This window comes from Acanthisitta chloris, unplaced genomic scaffold (genome assembly GCF_000695815.1).
Source record: "Acanthisitta chloris isolate BGI_N310 unplaced genomic scaffold, ASM69581v1 scaffold19412, whole genome shotgun sequence".
NCBI classification, from domain to species: Eukaryota; Metazoa; Chordata; class Aves; order Passeriformes; family Acanthisittidae; genus Acanthisitta; species Acanthisitta chloris.
In genome coordinates, this window is record NW_008661246.1 from 2373 (window position 1) to 22981 (window position 20609).

Below are 20609 nucleotides of genomic sequence, written 5' to 3' on the forward strand. Positions count from 1 at the left end.
AGCCCTTCTGTTCCATAACCCACTATGAATAGGAAGCATAATGACCTAAGAGGACAGTGTGGTTACTCTTCAGTACACAGTTAAGTGCTCCACTGGCATAAACATCTGTAGACTACAAACTACTCTACATGTTACTACTAAGATCATAAATATGAGTCTCCCATCAATTCTCCACTCCAACATCCTGTCTCTCAGGTATGTTTGCATTGTTGAGGCATATTTTAATGTTGCATAGTTCTACACAGATAAGGTACTACTGCTTGCATTGCTGTTGCAAATGGCTACATTATTCTTAAACGGGTACTGTTACCACAGTAAATCCCATAAAAATAGATAGACTTCACATGGATCATTAAATGTCTTAACTTGAGTATAACAGTACTCTTGAGTAGCATTTCATTTTTAAGTACTACATATAGCTTGTGAGCTTGCAAAGCCTTTTATATCATTATCAAGCTTACAGCTGAGCTGTAACTGTTAATTGCAGCATGTCACGAAAACACTGGAACACAGTTCTACACAGCACTTCTGCATCAGTCTCTGGACATGACTTCCAAGAACAACAGGTAGTAACGATCCTGTCAATACAGAAAACAGTGAAGTTATCACTCTTAATTGTCATGGTCTAGGATAAAGTCATGCAAAGTGCCCTGAAATGTGAAATGACTATCACAAACATCCTGCCTCACCATTAGACAAGGACTCAGATCCCTAGTGCCTTCAGTAAGGCACAATAATGCTGACAGATCCCAAAAGGCTGTGAATATTTCTTCCTCTGCAACTAATTTAAGGTTTTCCGTAATTTTATCTTTATTATTTACCTAACAGAAGGTAAATCTTTATCTAGTTCCATTTATCTTAAGACAGCCATAGATTGAAGTATAACTGGTTTATATTCTCCAAGTGATTCGAATGTGTACACAATCCACACTTAGCTCTAGGAAGAAGTCATTCAAATCACACCTAAATCGTAAGCCAGCAAGTTATCTAAACACATTCTAATCAAAGTAGTTTTAGATTTGATAAAGAAACAATCATTTTTGTCCATGAGACCAATAAGCCCAAATTGGATCTTTTCAAACTGTATTATTTTAGGAGAATGTTTTAGGCCCTCCTTGTTACTCCGGTCTGGTTAGAGTTGAGATGTGTGTGTTGCTGCCAAAAACGATGGGCACTGTGCTCTCCTGTACTCTTGTCTGCTCTAGCTCAGTCAATTGCTATTTTTTCAAAAACCCCTCTGCATGTTACAAATGATCTCTAAAATAAAAGCCTATTTCAAAGTCAGCTAACTTCTTTTGTTACTCCCTTCTTTCACCTTCCCCATTCTTTACTTTCTGCTTATTGCCAGTATCATGGTGCCCACTTCACCTCCAGTATTCACCTCCAGAACACCAATGCCTCTGTTCTTATGCACCTCACTTCTCGAACTCTTCTGACGTTCACCCATCTTTCTTCTGTCTTTTCCTTTCCTAATCCTAGCTGTTAGCTGCCTTTCCCTCTGTGATAAATGCAGACCCATGCCCAAAATGAAATTGTATCCTTACCTGTCATCTCTGATTGAATAAAAAAAGCTATAGCCATGTTGTACCATAGGGACTGCAGATCCACTAAACCTAGTGTAGCCAGTCAGACTAGTTGAAAGAATAAAATTCCCACCTCCTCCGCTGGAAAAACACACAAAGAACAGCAGCAGTTTTAAACACAATTTAAAACAAAGTGAGCCCTAGAGGTAAAGAAATCAGCATGCATAAGACCTTGGTATCAAGGGACACAGCCCTCCACAGGACAAGAAAACGAGTTACCTAGCTGTGAAGGCTTTGTCCCCATAAAGTTCTGGCACTGGCAGTCCTTGCTCCTGTGCTATGAGCAGGAGACCCAGAAGATGACGATCAAAGCCTGTCAAATAAATGCAAATACTGAATCATTAACCACAACATTTCCTGTTTTTCTTCTTCTTCTGGTCTGGATAGGTGGGAGCTCAAATAGCAGTGGAAGGACATAAACGACAGTCTACTAAAAACAAGATTCATATTGTAGCATACAGAAATATTTCCCACATATTTGAGCTAAGAGGCCTTCATCAATCACTTTCAACTTGCAGCACTGAGCTTAAATGCAAACAACCTAAGTCACAGAAACCCAGCACAGTTCCTGTGTACAACAAAAAACCAAGAGAACTCCCACTTCAGCCAAGGAAGAAGAGTTCCACACAGTGAAAGGGACCCACTGGCAATTATGTGAACAAGGTGAAAAGGCTTTCAGGGTCACAACTGCCATGATAACACACTAAGTAGGAAGGAGAGAGAAGAAAGTTCATCAGGTGATTATTTCCCAGCTACTCTTTCTTATTCATAGAATAGTGTACAGTGCTAACACAGGTGGTTAGAATTTCACCCAAATCTCTCCTCTGCCTTAAAAGATCACATTTCTTACTCTCCAGCCAAGCATATATTTGACTGGAAGGCGTTCCAAAATAAGATTAAGCTGGACAAAAAACTGAATTAATATTCAAAGTGAACATATCTTTGGGGTACAACAAAGGGTGCAAGGACTGGGTTCTAGTTCTCCTCTTCAAAATTAAAGTATAAAATATTAAGGAGCAGTTTTTACTCAGGTTAAAAACAAGGAGACAATGTATTAGCATACAGTGATTTTTCCCTTTTTGTCCACAAGAAAAAAACAGAACAAGATTTTTGATCTCGGAGTACCTTTTCCATTCTCACATTCTTTCCTCATTTTATTGTGCTTTGCAAATGCCTTATGCATCAGCTGTAGTCGTTGATAATTCTGTGTAAAGCAGGGGGAGACAGGATAGATTAAAATAAAAAGACAATCCAAATGAGTAGCACATCAGGAATCACAGATCAGCAAGCTTTTCCATTTCATAGTTCCTAGCAATCTTAGAAGAAAATTGAAGAACTTAAAAGGTACATTAGAACCTCTCTCTCAAACTCTTTTTCCCAGATGCAAATTCCTTTTTGAAGAAAACTTTCTCTTTTGTTTCCTGCATCTGTTCTGTTAGACAGATCTCTTTTGTACTGAAAGACATTCTAAATGTCATGCTCTTTCCCAAACATGGTGAAACAATGAAAAATAACCACTGTGAACTAGAGTAATCAAACTCAAAAAACTTTCTACAATACCATTTATTCAGAAGGACACAAGTTTTTACCAGGTGTAGGTGCACTTAATGACCATCATGCCCTGAATTGCACTTTCCATGACCCAAAAAGAAAATAAATTAAAAAAAAAAACCAAACACAAAAACTGAAAAAAAAAGCAAAAAAGACCCTAATTAGAAACACATAGATGCCAACTACATTCCCTAACTGCCAGTTCTACCCAACGTTATAGCTTTTTCAATTTTATATTGAAACTTACACATTAGAATCAGAGAGAAGAGAATACAAATAACATGTTTTTAGTGAAGGAGGCATCCAGAAACAGCTCTAAACCTCCAAGATTTTAGATCTTCCTCTTTCACAACTTAAGAAGCATCCTTGGCCTTTTTATTCGTCACACTAGAGGCTGCAGCAGAGAATGGAAAACAAGGGCAACAGCCACTCCATTTGGATAAAAATCAAGCTACTAAGCTCACAAGGGACAAAAGAAAATTTGAGACAAAAGGATTTTTTCCGAAGTATCTAACTTTATGTACTTTCTAGTACCTAAAAGCCAGACATTTAAGCATGTTAATTTCAATACATTCAAACCGATATTTTTAAGCCATATAAATTCAGCATTAGAAAAAAAAGCAAGAGGGAGGTATCTGGAGATGCTATTTAACAATATAAAGAGAAAAAGGCTACAGCTAAGTGTTGGAAGTAACAAACCTCTCTATTACCCACAGAAACCTGATAATTGGTTAGAAGGTAACTGAAGTGCAAGGAAATAATAGGAATCCATATTTACAACAGGAAAGCAGACTTGGATAATGGCCAGAAAACTGAGTTTTAAAGCTGCAGCACATGTGAAAAGAAGCCAGATAAGACCAGGAAAACAAGCTCTTGAAGGCTGGAATTACCAATCACACATACTTTCTGATAGCCATAGTCCTGTCTGGTTTTCAGATGCATTAATAACATAAAACCTTTGAATTTTCTAAAGAAACATAAGCCCTTTGTGTCAAAACTCTTCTCCTTGCTTCATTTCTCTGAGAAATGTGCACTGAGGACAACAAAGAGCTTTAGTACAACTCTTTCTTGGCAAGAAAGGCATGACATGCTTTTGCCAGCCAAGCACCAGAGGGTAGTTGCTGGGAAAAGAAAAGGTTACTGGTTCAGCTATCCAGAGACAAACTCTGGAATATATCCCTGCTGCCACTAGGACAAAAATGGATTTCTATCTTGCTCTCAGTTGCAACATTTCCTGATTTCACTTGAATATTAGACCAACAGAACCACTCCAAAGCAGAATACTTTCGTTTCAAACCAGTAATTTTTAAAAGTGTGAAAAAAACCCAGTGTGAATGTAACTCAAGACAGTTACATTCTTGAAACCAAAAGGTAAATAGGGTGGAAAACTAAACAAGCCCACACATAACAACACACCTCATTCATGATGACCAGAACCAGAGTTTGAGCAACCCACGATTTGAAATCTGTCTCACTGGAAAGATGCCAACTCCCATCAATGAGACAAAAGAAAAACGAGTTTTAAACAATACAAATGACACGCCTTCTAAATACACGATGATTAAAGCAGGATTTCAGTATTTACACTGTCAGAAGGATCCAGCATGGACTTGCACCATTCCACTGCTTCCACAGTACACGGTCTTATGGTCTCTGTGCGGCCATGATAGAAACGCCTGGTCATGGCAGTTTCGTAACAGCAGCCAGGACTAAGAACAAAAATTAGGGAAGAGTATCTCATTAACTCAACAAAACTATTTGCTCTCTCAAGGAATAAAAGTGTCCTGCCAAGGATCTTGCTCAGTTACAAGTACCAGTAACCCAATAATTTTCTTTAAGTTATGTGTCTGAAAAAGAGTCACAAAAGCAACTCTACAGGCTTTTATGAGACACAAGACTGAAAAAAATTGCCAGTGCTATAATCGTACCTTTAAAAATTGTGTTGTCACAGCTATTTTCTGCAGACTACAGATCTACCAGCCTCTACTAGAAATAAGCTGAAATTATGCAAGCTCCAGTTTCACTATGTATTTCCATTAAAGAAACCACATATAGTGTCCAAACTCTCAAAAATGAGAGAGACACATTTGAAATAGCAATGTGTCCCAATGCATTTAGAGGGAAAAGGCTCAAAACCTTCTCTGCTGCATACTGACAGTCATCCAGCTTTTACCTGAAGCACCTGCAGCTCTATGAGAGTCTATCATCTAATATAGAACTTACATGAAACATACTTGTGTGTTTGGAACAGACCAAACAGGCTATTTTAGTCAAACAATTAATTTATCCTAATGTTCAGCAAACTAAGATCTACCAGCCTTTGTTATGATGAGACACACACCACCAGTGACCAAGCACCATGTTCCTATGATGAAATCCTCTTCCTTCTGAGGCAAGCAATACTCAGCAGGTCAGTAATGACTTATACAAGCCATAATGAGCGCTAGTTAGCAAACAGAAACTTAGGAACACAAATACCTGAAAGACTGACACCTTTTATCAGTAATACAAAATAAAATTACACATCCAAAAATGCAGAGGTGGGCATTTGGAGGGTCACTATCTGTGTGTCTATTATTCTGCCCGAACCTTCACATCTGATGCTGCCAAAGAAAATGAGACACTGAGGTCTGTGAGGCCTTTTACAGGCTTGGAAGACTAGCCATTGTACATTTGGTGTTTGCCCAAGTATTTCTTTTGTACAGCCCAAATTCACACTTTCATGGACTGTGTTCTGTTGTTCATTCCACAATGTGCACACACATTGTCCCCATGGGCACAAAGACACAATTCTTCTGAAGCAAGTAAGGCCCTAGGCAATTATTACTTTAAAACCCCCTTAGTTCTTCATTCTTACACCACCACAGCAAATTACACACTAACAGTGCAAAGCCACTGTACCCCTTTACTCGAGAAACTAGTTTTTTATTCCTAATGATATGTTCTTACCGTCCATGACATTTGTAATAAGCAAGCTGAAGGGCAAGCTGCACAAACGTATCAGGATGAAGTTTCTTCTTTCTAATCAATGCTTTGCCAAAAGATGTGAAGGCATAAGACACTAGCTGCAAGTCAGATACCTGTCATACCAAAGGAGGAGAAAGAACACAGTAGTCAAGAAATATCACAATTTGGACCACTTCAAATAAAACACACTCAACACAAACCAACGATATAATACATTTAACCAAGGTGTTCAGCCCCCTCATTCATCAACTTATCAATAATAACATATTCACGCCTGTTCTCCAGCATGGAGAAAGACAACTAAAAACATGTAAACAGAATTTTTAAAAAAATATCGTCAGTAACAACTAAAAGAAGCAGCAAGAAATTCCACCTTCTTGTAATAGAATTCTTTAGTACGTTCAATTTCATCTATAATTTTCTGATCCACTGTGAACACCAGTTCCTCTGGCCATGGAATATCCCTCACATTATCTGATCCCTGGGAAGATGCAGACAGAAAGAAAGAAGTGAAAACAGACAATGTTATCCATAAAAAAAATTTGTTATCCATAAGAAAAGAAAAGATATTTACAAAGGATAGATACCTTCCATTTTCCCTCACTTTCAATAATCTTCTTCTCGGCATAAGATAACATGGTAATTAAAGCCATGGCATCAAAAGGAGAATGCTAGAATCAGATAAGAAAAGAGAGCACATTATATGTATAACTGCAAGAAGACCAAACCGCATTTTTCCCTACCCCACTCTAAAAAAAAACTAGTTCTGCAATATATATAGAACTACTCTATGTCCACCCACTGTTTTGAGCATTCTGCAGCTGGACAGGGAGGCAGAATGTACTACTGCTGTGGAAAGTCAGATTTTAGACAAGATGCAAGCCCTTCTGACTATATAATGAGGAGTTAAAAACCCCATGAGTTTAAAAGCCACAGCTGTTCAAATAGCTACATCATACAAAGGGTTAATTTTAAGTCTTTTTGTGCACTGCATTTTTTTCTTTGCAACTGTCCATCATTAAATACTTTTAGAAATCAGATTTTAATTTCAGATCTCGTGTTATTAATTCAAGTATGGTATATCATCAAACACTGAGGAAGCAGACTGCTTTTGGAAACTTGCCACACAAGGTGCCTGGTAAACAAGGCTACAGTAAAGAGGAACACACTAAGCATTTAAAATAATACTTGGAAAGGGGAAATTCAGTAAATAAATATTTGAAAGGTTTACAAGATGGAAAAAAAAAATTCAACTTACATCACAGAAGGCACTACAGGTTCCATTGGAAAAGAATATGCTATTGTAGGATTTATCTCCCCAGCGTGCAGTCGGGTCACCTGCCAGCCCCAGCCTTGTAAGCTAAAGCAAAATTACACACTGTGAGTTCTAAAAAACACTGAGTACACTGCAACCTCTGTCAGCTAAACCTAGTATACATTAAGATGTTGAGACTTCCCTGAGAGATAAGACATTTTCATCCAGTTCAAGATGAAGCGCGATTATAAGCACAAGTTTTTAATTTAAAATGTGATACAAAGTTGATGACTGTGTTTTTGAAGACCCTGAAGGATAGAGGGCTAAAGGTTATGAAGGCAGATTTCAGACATTTCCACTTCCAATGTCCTAACAATTCAAGCTATTTAAGTTTTCCTATGGATCAAAAGAGAATCATTATTTGCATATTTATCTGCTTCATTTTCTGTTATGAGAGAGCAAGAAATGCTACTTTTAGATATATACAGGGGAAATTTTTATCAGATATGAATTATCAAAAATCCTTAGCTACCTCTGTGTAGTCCTCAGGAGTTGCATGGGGACTAGAATCATCAAGGCAGACCACGAACAAACTTCTCTGAATTTTTTCCAGAAGAGTTAAGTTCTTTGGATCAAGATCAATCAAATATTCCCGTAACTAGAAGGCATAAAATGACAAAGCTAAGTCAAATAATATGTTTCCAGAGAGCACAATGCTTTTCTCAGGAAACAACTGTTTAAGTATTCCTACCTCTGCCCATTTTGTCCTTTCATTGCTTGTTAGTGCTGCCAGTCCTGGTCCATCTGGCTCACTATGGCATCTTTTCTGTATATAAGTAAGTTGCCTTTAAGAAGATTTCAAAAAATGAAGTTAAAAAAGAACAGATAGAGAAAAGATAAAAGTCACCTTTTTTCTCTGTTTTATTGTGAAGCTGGAATTTTAGTTCCAGATTCACAGGCCAATGTGAATTTTCAGGAAGGACAAATCAGCTCCCTCAGACTCTCAGGACAATCTAAGACCTGCTCTGTTTTCAGACAGTAATGGTTAATTCAAACTGCAGCTACAGGCCCAGTACAAACTCACATGTAAACAATCATGGTCCTACTTAATTTCAAACCAGATCCAAGACTTCAACAGTGCAGGTCAGACTTTCTGGAGCAGCAGATAAATGCAATACTGCAGCTTTTATAGCAACTAATCAGATACAGGACAAAACTTCCACTCAAGATAAACCCTGAAAATTAAAGCAGAACACTGGCTACAGTACATCCTAAATGCAGAGTCTGAACTACACAGGAGTAATTCTCTTCCTACCTTTTCATTGCATTTTCCTTTAGAAGAGCTATTAACAGAGAGATAATTTTTAGTTTGCAAATTCAGTTTTTCACATTCTGTTCTAGGTGTTAAAGAAGCTCCACAAATTACAGCCACTCAGTGTGTCCTGTTCTTTGTTCTGGCACTCTTGCCCATTAAACTTCACTACTGATCTTTCGTTATACAGTTGCCAAAAATATAAAAGACACTTATAATAAGGTTATGAAAATAAAAAAAAGGCAAACAGAAAACTTCAACAGACCAAACTCAACCTGCCCTTCCTATACAGAGTAACTTTAAGGGATTTTGTCTGCACTCCAGGTGTTCATTTCATTGTTACTTTATTAACAGGTACAACTACTAAAATCAGTAGTATATTATGTACAAAATTATGTAAAAATACATACATTAAAATATGAAGTATTTAAAGTACCAGACTTCTTTTTAAAGTGATTTTTAGCTTCTCTAACCATTTTTTGTCTTGCCTGACAAATCTGGCCACCCACTTTTTGCCAGTTTTAATTACGAGTCTTCCCTTGTGCTCCACAAGCAGCACTGTTGACAAATGCAGTAACTTACCCCCAGATGAAACTAACAAGGCTTCTTTAGTAAGAAGATGCATGTAGATCCCAAATCTATCACACGAGACTTATGCTGAAACTACTTCTGCATGTGACATTAGAGTTTGACCAATAGCATAGGAAACCTTGTGGCCACAACTGTGCTGACAATTTTAAAGCCAGCACCTCAGCACAGTGCTAGGAGATAGCATACAGCATGGAAAAGCTTTAAACACTGCCAGTTACACTAGTGCTGCAATTTAGTATTTAAAGAGCCAAAATCTTCCTCTTTGTTTCCCTGCAGCAGCTCAGGAGCATCAAAAGAGCCACAAACACGGCTGGTTGCCACAGGTCTGGTGCAAAGACAAGAAATGCTAGTGAAATGCTGCTGTACTGCTCTGTAACTAGCAGGAAGTCAATTGTGTGTGCTGTGGGTATGGACTCTGCTACACTCACCAAGAGAAATTCCAGCCCCTCTATTCTTGAGGAAATCGACCACAAGTGCATTAGACTTGAATCAATATGACAGTGGGGCTTCATCTTTGACAATGATTAAGTAGAAATGAGACAATTATCAATGTGCATTTTTCCTGATAGGAACAATGTTATTTATTTACAATCCTAACAATTCCATGTAATGACTTCTTATATAAATGATATTTCCTACTAAAGTCTCTTCATTCAGCCCTTCTGTGTCATGTTCTGTGGGTGTATTACAACAGCACATGACCATCAGGCTTTACAGAAAGAAGTTGCCATTCACTAAAAAAGAATTTACTCAAATCTGAACCTTCAGCTAGAGGAGAAGCTGTAGCCTCTCTCACACCTATTCTTTGGGGTGAAGGGAGTAGAAAAAAGAAAGCCTCTTCAGTATGCAGCTTAAATAGGACAGCTCATTTAGAACAAGTTAGTTTGAGAACCTGAAAATCTCTGGAGGAGTCACCATACTGCCCTCGTGCATAGCATCAAATGCAAACACTCGACCTCGACACAGGACTATTAAGTGAGATGGGCATTCACCTTCATTCTCTGAAATGAAAAATAAAAGTAAGTGAAAATATGGCCTTGGGGATAAAGTGAGTGACAGATACAGGAAAAACTCAGCAAATCCTACAGACCCTTTTTTTTTGTCCAAAATGTGGCAGAACTTATACAGTTAAAAACAGGTAAGATTTTAAAAACAGATAACTTTTCAAGTCCAATTGCATTATCTCACTGCAAATTTGAAGATATTTTAAAAACCAAGAGAAGTCATAACTTGCATTGCTATAAACTACTAAAAGTCATTGTCATTACCTAGTAGCAAAGGTCACTTATTTGTGTATCCTGTAGGCAGAAAGACTCTCTGGTGAAATGAGTGTTCCTTGCTGAAAGTTGACCTAACAACATTTGTCTTGCAGGAGATAGTTTGTTGAGCAAATCTGCTGGTAAGACACTCAGCAAACAACAGAGTCCTTCAGTTGTCAGAGTGTTTATGCAACCAGCTTCAGTTATGGAGCTTGTGATGCACCACCATGTCAATCGTACCTGACTAGCACATGCACTTCTGTAAAAAGGGAGCACTGACACACCAATTTGGCCACTATACAGAAATTCAACTGGTACTAGCCCACACCAGGACAGGCATATTGGCACAGCACTGCTCTACTGAATCCATCTATCCGGAAATTAGACTAAAGTTGGAAAACACTCTCCTGGGTTTTAGTATGGTCTTTGACTCTAAGCTGAAATTAGGTGCCCTACTCTGAAATCTGAATATTGCTTCAAGTGTTTAGACCATGTCAGTTCCCTCTATAGTCAAAGGAGAAAAACAGATCCCTCTCCAGGTGACAATTCCTTCTTATACACCTGCATATTTTAATGGCCCAAATCCTTCTCTAGAGGTATTCTCCATGAATCACAGAGAAACAAGACGCCTAAGTGAACTAAATATTTCACAGAGGCAGACAATCTACATGGAAATGCATCTCACTTGCTGTGTATGACATGAAAAATCATATAAGCAAGACTGGTTTAATAAAGTCCTTATAATATTTTAAGGGAGAAAAGGGACATGAATGACATAAATTGCCTCTCCATAGGGTAACTGCTTTGTTTATTAAGTGTGATCATAACGGAACATCAACTTCCAACCATTTGAATGTTTCTTCTATGTTTTGGTATTTAAACTGACTCTTCAATGGTAATGCTAAGATGAGAACCCTTGAAACCTGCCTTCAACTTTGCATTTTCTGATTCTATCACATGGAACAGAGATTTCCTCGCATATTTTCTATGGAACAAGCAATACCTCCTTCTTCTTGAATTCCTGAGTCTTACTGAAATTCACATGATTACCTAAAGCAACACTGTTGAACAATGCTGGAGGCATCCGAAGGTGTGTGGGAGGCCTGTTACAATTTCAGTTAGCTGATTACTAATGCTACGGTATTTGTTAGCCAAGACTGAATAAGAACATCACACTTTTACTCTAGCTCTTGATCCTATACCCTAGAAAACTGTTGGGAGTTTAAGAGAGTGCCATCAAGGAGCACTATGGAGTACTTTCAAGACTGGTACCAGAAGCAGCTGACCAAGCCAAGAAACAGCACAATGATAGAAAGTAAGAATTACTCCAACAGAATGTACAGGAATACACTTGAGAAATGCATCCTGTGAAAAAAGATTCAATGGTTACAATGTTGAAATTCTATCCATATAATACAGGGAATCCACACACATGTATAACACATGGAATTTGTCTGTTATCAATTCTTAATGCTGGCACACTTTTTATATGCATCAGGCTGGTAACATGCAATTTGAAGCGGAGCTTTCTTTTAATCATATCTAGTAAGAACTAGGTATTGGACCAAAAAGGGCATTTGTAGAGGAGATATCTTCTTTGCTTCCTTATATAAGCACTCAACAACCAGTATCTGATTTAGTGGTTGAGGAAGCAAGTATTTTGTGATTAAAGCAACCACTCCATTAGCCCATTAATACAAAATCATTTGCTTATATTAACCCCCAGTTTTGTTTACCAGTTTTAAAATAACTGCCGATCGAGTCTCTGGTAACTCCAGGAATTCTGCAAGTGCAGAAGAGCATTCGAAATTGGTTCATGTCCAGAACACTATTCCCAGACCTCTCTATAGCCACCTTCTCTCTGTAGTAAACAAATACACCAAAATTAAACAAAAGAAGCAATAATGATGGAAGAAAATCAAGGGAAGACAAACCTGTCTTTTACTGCAAAGAATGCATGCCAATAAACACAAACATACTTTTGCAACTAAAGGATACATGGATCATTAATATTTAGGATCAAATACTTTTTCTTAAAGCCTTACGCTCGTAACAGATCCCAGTACTTCAGGGTGTGCCATATATTCACACATGCTCTTTCTATCTGAGTGCCCTCTTTGGGTGGCCAGCAGTGCTCAATATATGGACCAGGGCCTCCCATATTACAGTGTATCTGCGTTGAGTTGCGAAGATCAAGATAAGCCACGTTCAGCCACCAGTCCTCCAGCTGAAAAGAAAAATGTTTAGCATCAGAACTAAGTAATTTTTAGTCATTAATTCTTTAATAATCACCTGACTGTTCAACTGTCTGCTCTTTTCACTTTTTTTTTTTTTAAATACTTTGAATAGTAGTCCCTGGATAACACAAGGCAGGACAGTGGGTCTAGTAATGACAGTTAGGTTGGACTCGATGATCCTTGAGGTCTCTTCCAACCTGGTTGGTTCTATGATTCTGTGATAGCTACCTGCTGAAGGCAGCAACACATCTAGCTCTTCTATTTTCAAGCTTGAAATAAAATTCAATATTGCTTAAGAATATTAAACTGTAAGTTATGATGAACAATTCTTCCCTGGTATTCATCATCTTAAACTCTTGCAGATATCAGCTGCGGCCACTGCGAATATCAGACAGATTACTCCATGAAGAATGGAAGGAAAGTAGACTGGTGTTGAGAAGGGATCTGAGATGGACAGTTCATAACGTATTTTCTCCACCATCATCTGAAAATCCCCACTCTGGAGTGTGTCATGTTAAGATTTACAAAGCCCTCATGAATTCCACTTGGTAATGACATTCCTTGTATCCCTTTCTCTGTTGGAAGACCATTTTAAATGCTACCACACAGCTTCCTTCTGGGAAGAAAGAAAGACCAAACTCTAAATTCTGAGTTTGGTTTTGTTGGGTATTTTTCCCCCAGGGTGGAAACAGTAGGGACAGAAGTCACCGAAGCAGAGACTGACAGATAAAGCACTCAAAAGGTGGTAGGTAACTTTCAACTTCAGTCAGTTAGCCACTCAGCTTTAAAAAAACCAAATCACACATATATAAGTGAATGCTTTCATATCCATAGGCCAAGTGGCAGATACAAGGAAGATTCTAAGATTTGAAAAAGTGAAATGACTCTCTGAATCATATCCTGGATAACCAGCCTTCCATAAGCTGAATTAAGATTTCTTACACTGAATTATGATTTCTTACATATCTAAATACATACCCAGTTCCTTCTCATTTTAGCTCTTTCCAGTAATTTCTGATGCAACTCTTAAAAATTTTTTAACTATATCCTCAGTTCTTTGATATTCCTCTTGGTTTAGAAATGGCTTCACTGTTAAAAACAAAAAAAAGAAAAAAAAAGGAAAAAAGAGGTTATTCTAAAGACAATTGTATACTGAGATTTATTGCAAGATTCAGATATTCACAGGCAATGGAGTGTATGTAAATTTATTTTTCTAAAACAAGTATTTGAAAGGGAAACACCTTTTAAAAATCTGTAAAAAAATCAGTGTGTTCTACTAAAACATACATACACACTTTTAAATAAATACAGCAGCTAGCAGATAAAAGTAACTGCTGAAAACCTGAAATACTTAAGAGATAACTAAATCAAATATCTTTACGACTGTAGCTGGAAATACTATGGAGTTCTGCAACTCCATCAGCTGTCACAGAACTCACCAAGTAATTAAATGTACAGGAACTTTGCAAATTAGCACATTGAGCCATATGTGTCTGCCACTCTACTGCACCAGCTATAAGCTACTTGTCTATTTTCAAGCCTATTCATGGTCTACAAGCAACTTGCCCATCAATTCTCATTCACTGTCCATGTTACACACACCTATGAACAATACCAAAGGCAGTTACTGCTACTCAGTTTTCCTGTTTTTCTATAATTTTGGATTTCTCTCGGATCATGTCGCATATAGGCCAAAGTTATCCACAAACCCCTGCAAAATGAGTCATTATTTTAATCAAAACTACACTTAAAGCCTTTTTACCATGAAATCTACTGTCAGTAACAGGCACTGCTGTTGTCAGTTTCCAAGCAGGCACATCTCATTGTTGGTGTATATTTTCTGTTAACTTCCTGCTTAGACTGTGAAGTCAGTGGCAAACAGAATGGAGGGGTGTGGGGTGTGTTTCTGGTGATGCAATGCCTACTCACTGAGGTCTGATTCATTTTTGAGGCTGTTAGACACTACTGTCAGTTAATTTCTTGTCTGCCTTGCTAGCAATAACCCTGTGACCTACTTACAGCTGTTAAGAACCAAGGAAGGATACTTGTTTAATTTTTAGTAGTAGTGTATGTGCATCATCTCTAATTTATCTTTTGCAAGTAACAACAGAGTTTCAGCTGTCTGAGGTCTCAAATATTTACCTATCCTTGTAGAGTTAAAATCTTACTTCCTCACAACTCTTTCTTGCTGCAATTATGACTGCTTGCCTGCAACCATTATTTTTCTCTTCTTCGAAGATCTAGAAATCATCTAGTCCTACACTTCATCTTAGCAGGGTCAGTTACAGCAAGTTGCTCAGGACTGTGCTGGGTTTTAAATAACTCCAAGGATGGAGACTCTACAACCTCCTTGGTAGTAACCTGTTCCACTGCTTGACCACTCTCGCAAAATGAATTTTCTTATGTTTGAAAGGAATTTCTTGTATTTCAATTTGTGCTCATCACCTCTTATTCTATCACTGGATATTACTACAATGTCTGGCTCCATCTTCTATACTCCTCCACAACAAGTAATTACACATATTGCAAAGATCTCCCCTAGATCAATTTCTTCACCTAGCTGAACAATCCCAGCTCTCAGTCTCTTCTCGTGTCAGATAATCCAAGCCCTTAATCACACTCATGGCCTCTTGCTGGGCTCACTTCAGTATGTCCGTGTCTTGCTTGTACTGGGGAGCTCAGAAATGGGCACAGCTGGCAATGCCCCTTCTAATGGAGCCTAGCTGCAAGGCTCGTGTTCCACTGCAGGTCCGCCAGGACCTCAGGGGCTTTTCTGCAAAGCTGCTTTCCAGATAGTCAGCCCCAGCTGATGTGCTGGTGTGGAAACTTACTCCCCTCTGGGTGCATGACTTAGCATTTCCCTGTGTTTGTTGAGCTTCATAAGGTTCCTGTCAAGCTGTTCCTCCAGCCTGTCAAGCTCTCTCTGATCGTAGTACAACCATCTGGTGTATCAGCCACTCCTTCCAGCTTTCTATCATTTCCAAACCCAGGGCTCACTCTGTCCCATCATGCAGGTCATTCATGACCATATTAAAAATTACTGGACCCCAGGATAGAAGACACACCACCACTGACTGGCCTATATATGGAGTATGTGTTTCTGTTCACAAACCTTTGAGCCCAGCAGCTGAGACAGTTTTTAGACCATCTGATTGTCCACTACCTAGCCCATATTTTATTAGTTCATCTATGAGAAATTTCTTTAAAAAGCTTTTGAAGTGCCAAAAGCCGTGCTAAAGTCAATATAAACAATTGCCCGCTGTTCTTCCTTCATCCAGCAAGACAGTCACCTCCTCATAAAAGGCTATCAAGTTGGTCAAGCAGAATTTCCTCTTCATAAACCCATGTTGCCTGTTTCCAGCCACCTTCTTGTCCTTCATAAGCTCACAAATGGTTTCCATGATTATTTGCCAGGGATTCCCAGGGATTAAGGTGAAGTTGATTGGCCTATAGTTCTCAAAATCTTCCTTCTTGTCCTATGCTGATCCTCTTCCACCAAGAGTAAGTCCACCTCACCCCTTTCCAAAATAATTCAACTTTTACCCTAATCATATAAAGCATTTCAGTATTTTGCATGACCTGTCCTAAGGTGAAAGATAAAAATCCATTTTCAGATACAACCTGGCCTCCTTATGCTACTCCACAACAGTATAATGCAATTCCTAGTGATATTCTTCAGACTCCATAGAACAAACACAGAGACTGCGGGAAGAATACTACCTACAAATGTGGTTTTAAACACAGGCTGACAACCTTAGGCAGCAAGGCAGAACATCCACCTTCCAGCATCATCATACAGTGTTTGTGTTCAAATTGCACCGGGACCTCCATGTTCCACTGCAACACCATCACAACTGGAAAGGTATCAGCATTCTCCTTACACCTCCACCTCAGATAACCAGATAAGAAATTCAGGAAGTGACTAATATATCTAGACCTCATCTAGATGCAGCTTTCAGATATGAAATTCAGGAAGTGACTAACATATCTAGACCTCATCTAGATGCAGCTTGAATTGCCACACCACCAGGTGTGAACAGAAAAAAAAAAAAGAAATAATAGCAACACAGCCATTCACCTATAGCGTTTAGCAGATCACAGTTTTCACCCTGAAGCTGAAAGCCTTCTGTCTAGCAGATCATAGTTTTCACCCTGAAGCTGAAAGCCTTCCCAGATTGAGGGTAGTCCAACACTTGAGTTTCACAGAAGGTGACCTTATTACCACACACTCTTGAAAGAGGGAGTGATTTATCCTCTATTATTCAAGTTACAAAGCCATTACAGAGCAATATGCACATAGAAAATGGAAAAAAAACCCAACAACACAAAATTACAAGGTTCTGTTCTCTATTCCTAGAATCATTTAGGCTGGAAAAGGCCTTTTAAATAATTTAGGCAAACTGTTAAAGGGGTGACTAAGAGGGCTAAGAGACTGGAACACATGATGAGATGAAGCTGAGAGCTGAGTTGTTCAGCTTACAAAGAGAAAGTAAAAGAAGACCTTGCTGCACTCTTCAACCCATGGAAAGGCATAGTGAAGATAAAGCATAGCTCCTCCCAGAGATACAGAGAAACAAGATGAGAGAAAATGAAATAAAGTTGGAATGCACAAAATTTCTGACAAAGAAAATGTGAAGTTTTCGAGGATTTTGTTGTTGTTTCTTGGTTTGATTTTTTGTTCCCCCTCCCACAGTTGTGAAGGTGATCGAACAGGTTACAAAGAACAGGTTACACTGGAAGAGAGGCTGTGCAATCTCCATCCTTACAGATAAACAAAACCCAGCTAAGCAAGGCCTAAGCAACAGGCTGTAGTTGAACCAGCTTTGAGCCAGAATCTAGTCTAAATGAACTCTTCCCAACCTACATGATTCTTTGAGTACAGGGCCTCTTTCCATTTAAAAAACTTGAATCAGATGTAGAAGCAGCACTACTAGGAAGAAGCAGAACTCAGTGTCTTTCTCACCAGAGTTCAGTGAAACTCCAGCCCACAGATCTTGTCTTACTTTCTGCATAGCAAATCAGCTCAGTCCATGAACAAGAAGTATCCCAGGAAAGACATCTTCAGTTGCATAGTTAAGGAACCCTCTGGAAAACTGGAACTTTGGGTTTTCATACTCTCCTGTTGATTCCAAGTTTTTGAATCTCAACCTCTCGGGTGAACTCGAAGGCCAAATAACATGGTATGGTCACCTTCTCTGCTCAAGGTTACTCATTAAAGAAGAGGCAGCTTAAATAAGGCACATTCTGAGACATACTTTGTCCAGCTTTTCCAGCTGACTGGCTTTAAACAGACCAATGCTTTAACAACAGGTGCCCTGACTAATGTTCTAAAATCATAGAATCATCAAGGCTGGAGGAGACCTCTAAGATCATCAAGTTCAACCATGAGCCTGTCACTCTGCTGAAACCCCTAAGCCACATCCTCCAGCACCAGATCCAGACACCTCTTAAACACTTCCAGGGATGGTGACTCCAACACCTCCCCGGGCAATCTATTCCAGTTCCTGACCACTCTAACTGTGAAAAACGTTTTCCTAACATCAAATCTGAATCTCTCCTGTCTCAGTTTATGACCATTTCCTCTAGCCCTCTCACTGCAGACACGGCAGAAGAGACCATCTCTCACCTCTCTACAACCCCCTTTCAGATACCTAATTCCCTCAGCCCTTCCTCATACAACGTAAGCCTTGCCCTTTGCTGGACTCGTGTCAGTGCCTCAATGTCTTTTTTAATTGAGGGGCCCAAAACTGAACACAGTACTCAAGGTATGGCCTCACCAATGCCGAGTGCAGGGGGGACAATCACTTCCGTAGTCCTGCTGGCCACACTATTTTTGATACCAGCCAAGATGGCACTGGCCTTCTTGGCCACCTGTTCACCAGCACTCCCAAGTTCCTTTCTCTGTCCCTTTTCTTATGTGCCTAGAATCCTCCTTTAACCAATGACAGTGTTTCTCAGGAATGATTCCTAGCCTCTATGAAGAGTCATTTGGAATTGTTCTTCAGAAGCACCTTCTTTCCATCACTCACTTTCACAGATTAAAAAAATGACAAGCTTTACCAATGAGAAGTAGAGCTAGTGCCTAGAACTGTGCACTGCATACCTCGGCTTTATGTGATTTGTACAAGGGGAGACTGTGGCAGACCAGCAAACACTGGACTAATCTTTCTTCAACTGCCAGTGAGACTGAAGGAGAACAACAGCAATGATCAAAAGTTACAGAATGATTTATGTATAAGAAACAGCAAGTAGCAACCAACTTCAGCATGAAAAGAAAAGAGGATGTGTGATAAGGTACGTATGAAAACCCAGATCAGAACCTGAAGACAAGAGCAAACAAATTCACTGCCAGATTTTCACTCCATCAGAGAGTTATTTATTAACCTGGAGAGCCAGTTGGGCTTACAAAACTAAACAGCAATTTTGTCATCACTATTCGGTACTATTGCAGCACAACTTTAGTTAGTCTGCACTGCAACAAAATGTATTTTTTTATACACACATACACATTTTTTTCTCTAAAACCACAATTTCTACATTCCGCATCAAAAAATGATGGTGTAAGAAACACCAAAGAAATGCCCCATCTCCACTACACTCAGAATAAATGGGAACTCTGAGTGAACTTACAGATTTCTATTTTGGGAAAGGGAAATTTTGGCATAGTATGTTACTGCTAAGAAGAGAACTCCAGGTCTTACTCTGTTAGCATTCCTGTAATGCATGTAAGGTGGTAAGACACAAAGCAGATGTTCCAGAAAAAGCTCAGTGTCTCAAGAGTTCTGAGAATTATTGAAGAAACCTAGGAAAGCAATCTCGAGATACTAGGTAACGTATCCTTGTCATTCCCAATATATCGAAGCCTGATTAAATAAAGAGCTAATCAGCTTTATAAACAAAACTAGATACATATACATTGACGTTGTTTTCAAAACTTTTCTCTTATGTGATCTTCTTTGGACTAGTCAACATTTCAAGGCAGAAACCACCCACATTAAATTATCAAAAAATGCTCACCACTGACTTTTCCTACTACTGTATAGTTAATAAACCTTCTAGCTCACAAATGAAAAGTTTGAAACAACTGATGTTGTTCAAAGATCCTGGGCAAGCACAGCCATAAACAAGCAGTTATACAAAACTAAATTTGTACATGGAGAAATATCTTTTACTAGACCAGCTGATACAGCTGAAAAAATATAATCCACCCTCAAACCAAAACATTAACCCTCCCACATGCCCAACTCCCTTGAAGAAAGTTAATTAGGGATAAAATAGAAATGTTTACTCAGGTTGCTCCACGCACTTTGTTGTTTTGAACCTGAAAAAGGCCTTTGGCACTGTAAGCTTGACTGTGTCCCATGCCCCACCACCACCAGCTGATACAAGCCATCCCTGCAATCACTTTGCAAACATCTTCAGATTAGCCTGGTTACAACAGCCCAGCCCACCCCACTATTCGAACATTAGGTCATTACCGGCATCGAGGTATTTACTTAAAGATTCGTCAAGAGGAGGTACTGGCAAGGGAGGCAGAGAGTCTTGGTACTGAAACGTGTGCTCCTCGGAGGATCCAAGCACTTGCTTTTCCATGATGCAGACCTGGACCACAGGGGAACACAGACAGTTCAGGAAGACGCATTTCCCAATAGTGTCCTCTCCCCCTCCCCTAGTCTTACAGTATTTACACGGCACAGGGCTCAGACGCGTTCCCAGCACAGCCAGCACCGCGGAGTCCTGGCTGCCGTGCACAACACGGGCAAACCACGACCGAGCGGCTACTGATCCTTTCCCCGCGACGGCGCGACCGCCCAGCTAGAGCACGGCCGCGCTCCCTGCCGAGGAGAGGCCACT

At 39.2% G+C, this 20609-nt stretch overlaps 1 protein-coding gene across 1 annotated transcript; it reads right to left on the bottom strand.

The window, feature by feature from the left end:
* Positions 1-400: 400 nt before the first annotated feature.
* LOC103797930 (peroxisomal carnitine O-octanoyltransferase-like) lies at positions 401-20352 on the bottom strand. The gene is given in 17 exon segments (XM_009070166.1): positions 401-578; positions 1545-1664; positions 1803-1896; positions 2709-2787; positions 4720-4843; positions 6084-6214; positions 6475-6582; positions 6689-6772; positions 7360-7461; positions 7889-8014; positions 8108-8201; positions 10152-10260; positions 12255-12379; positions 12564-12745; positions 13734-13782; positions 13784-13844; positions 20234-20352. Coding segments are annotated over 17 exon segments (1824 nt in total). The 5' UTR covers positions 20349-20352; the 3' UTR covers positions 401-457.
* Between the last annotated feature and the right edge of the window lie 257 nt (positions 20353-20609).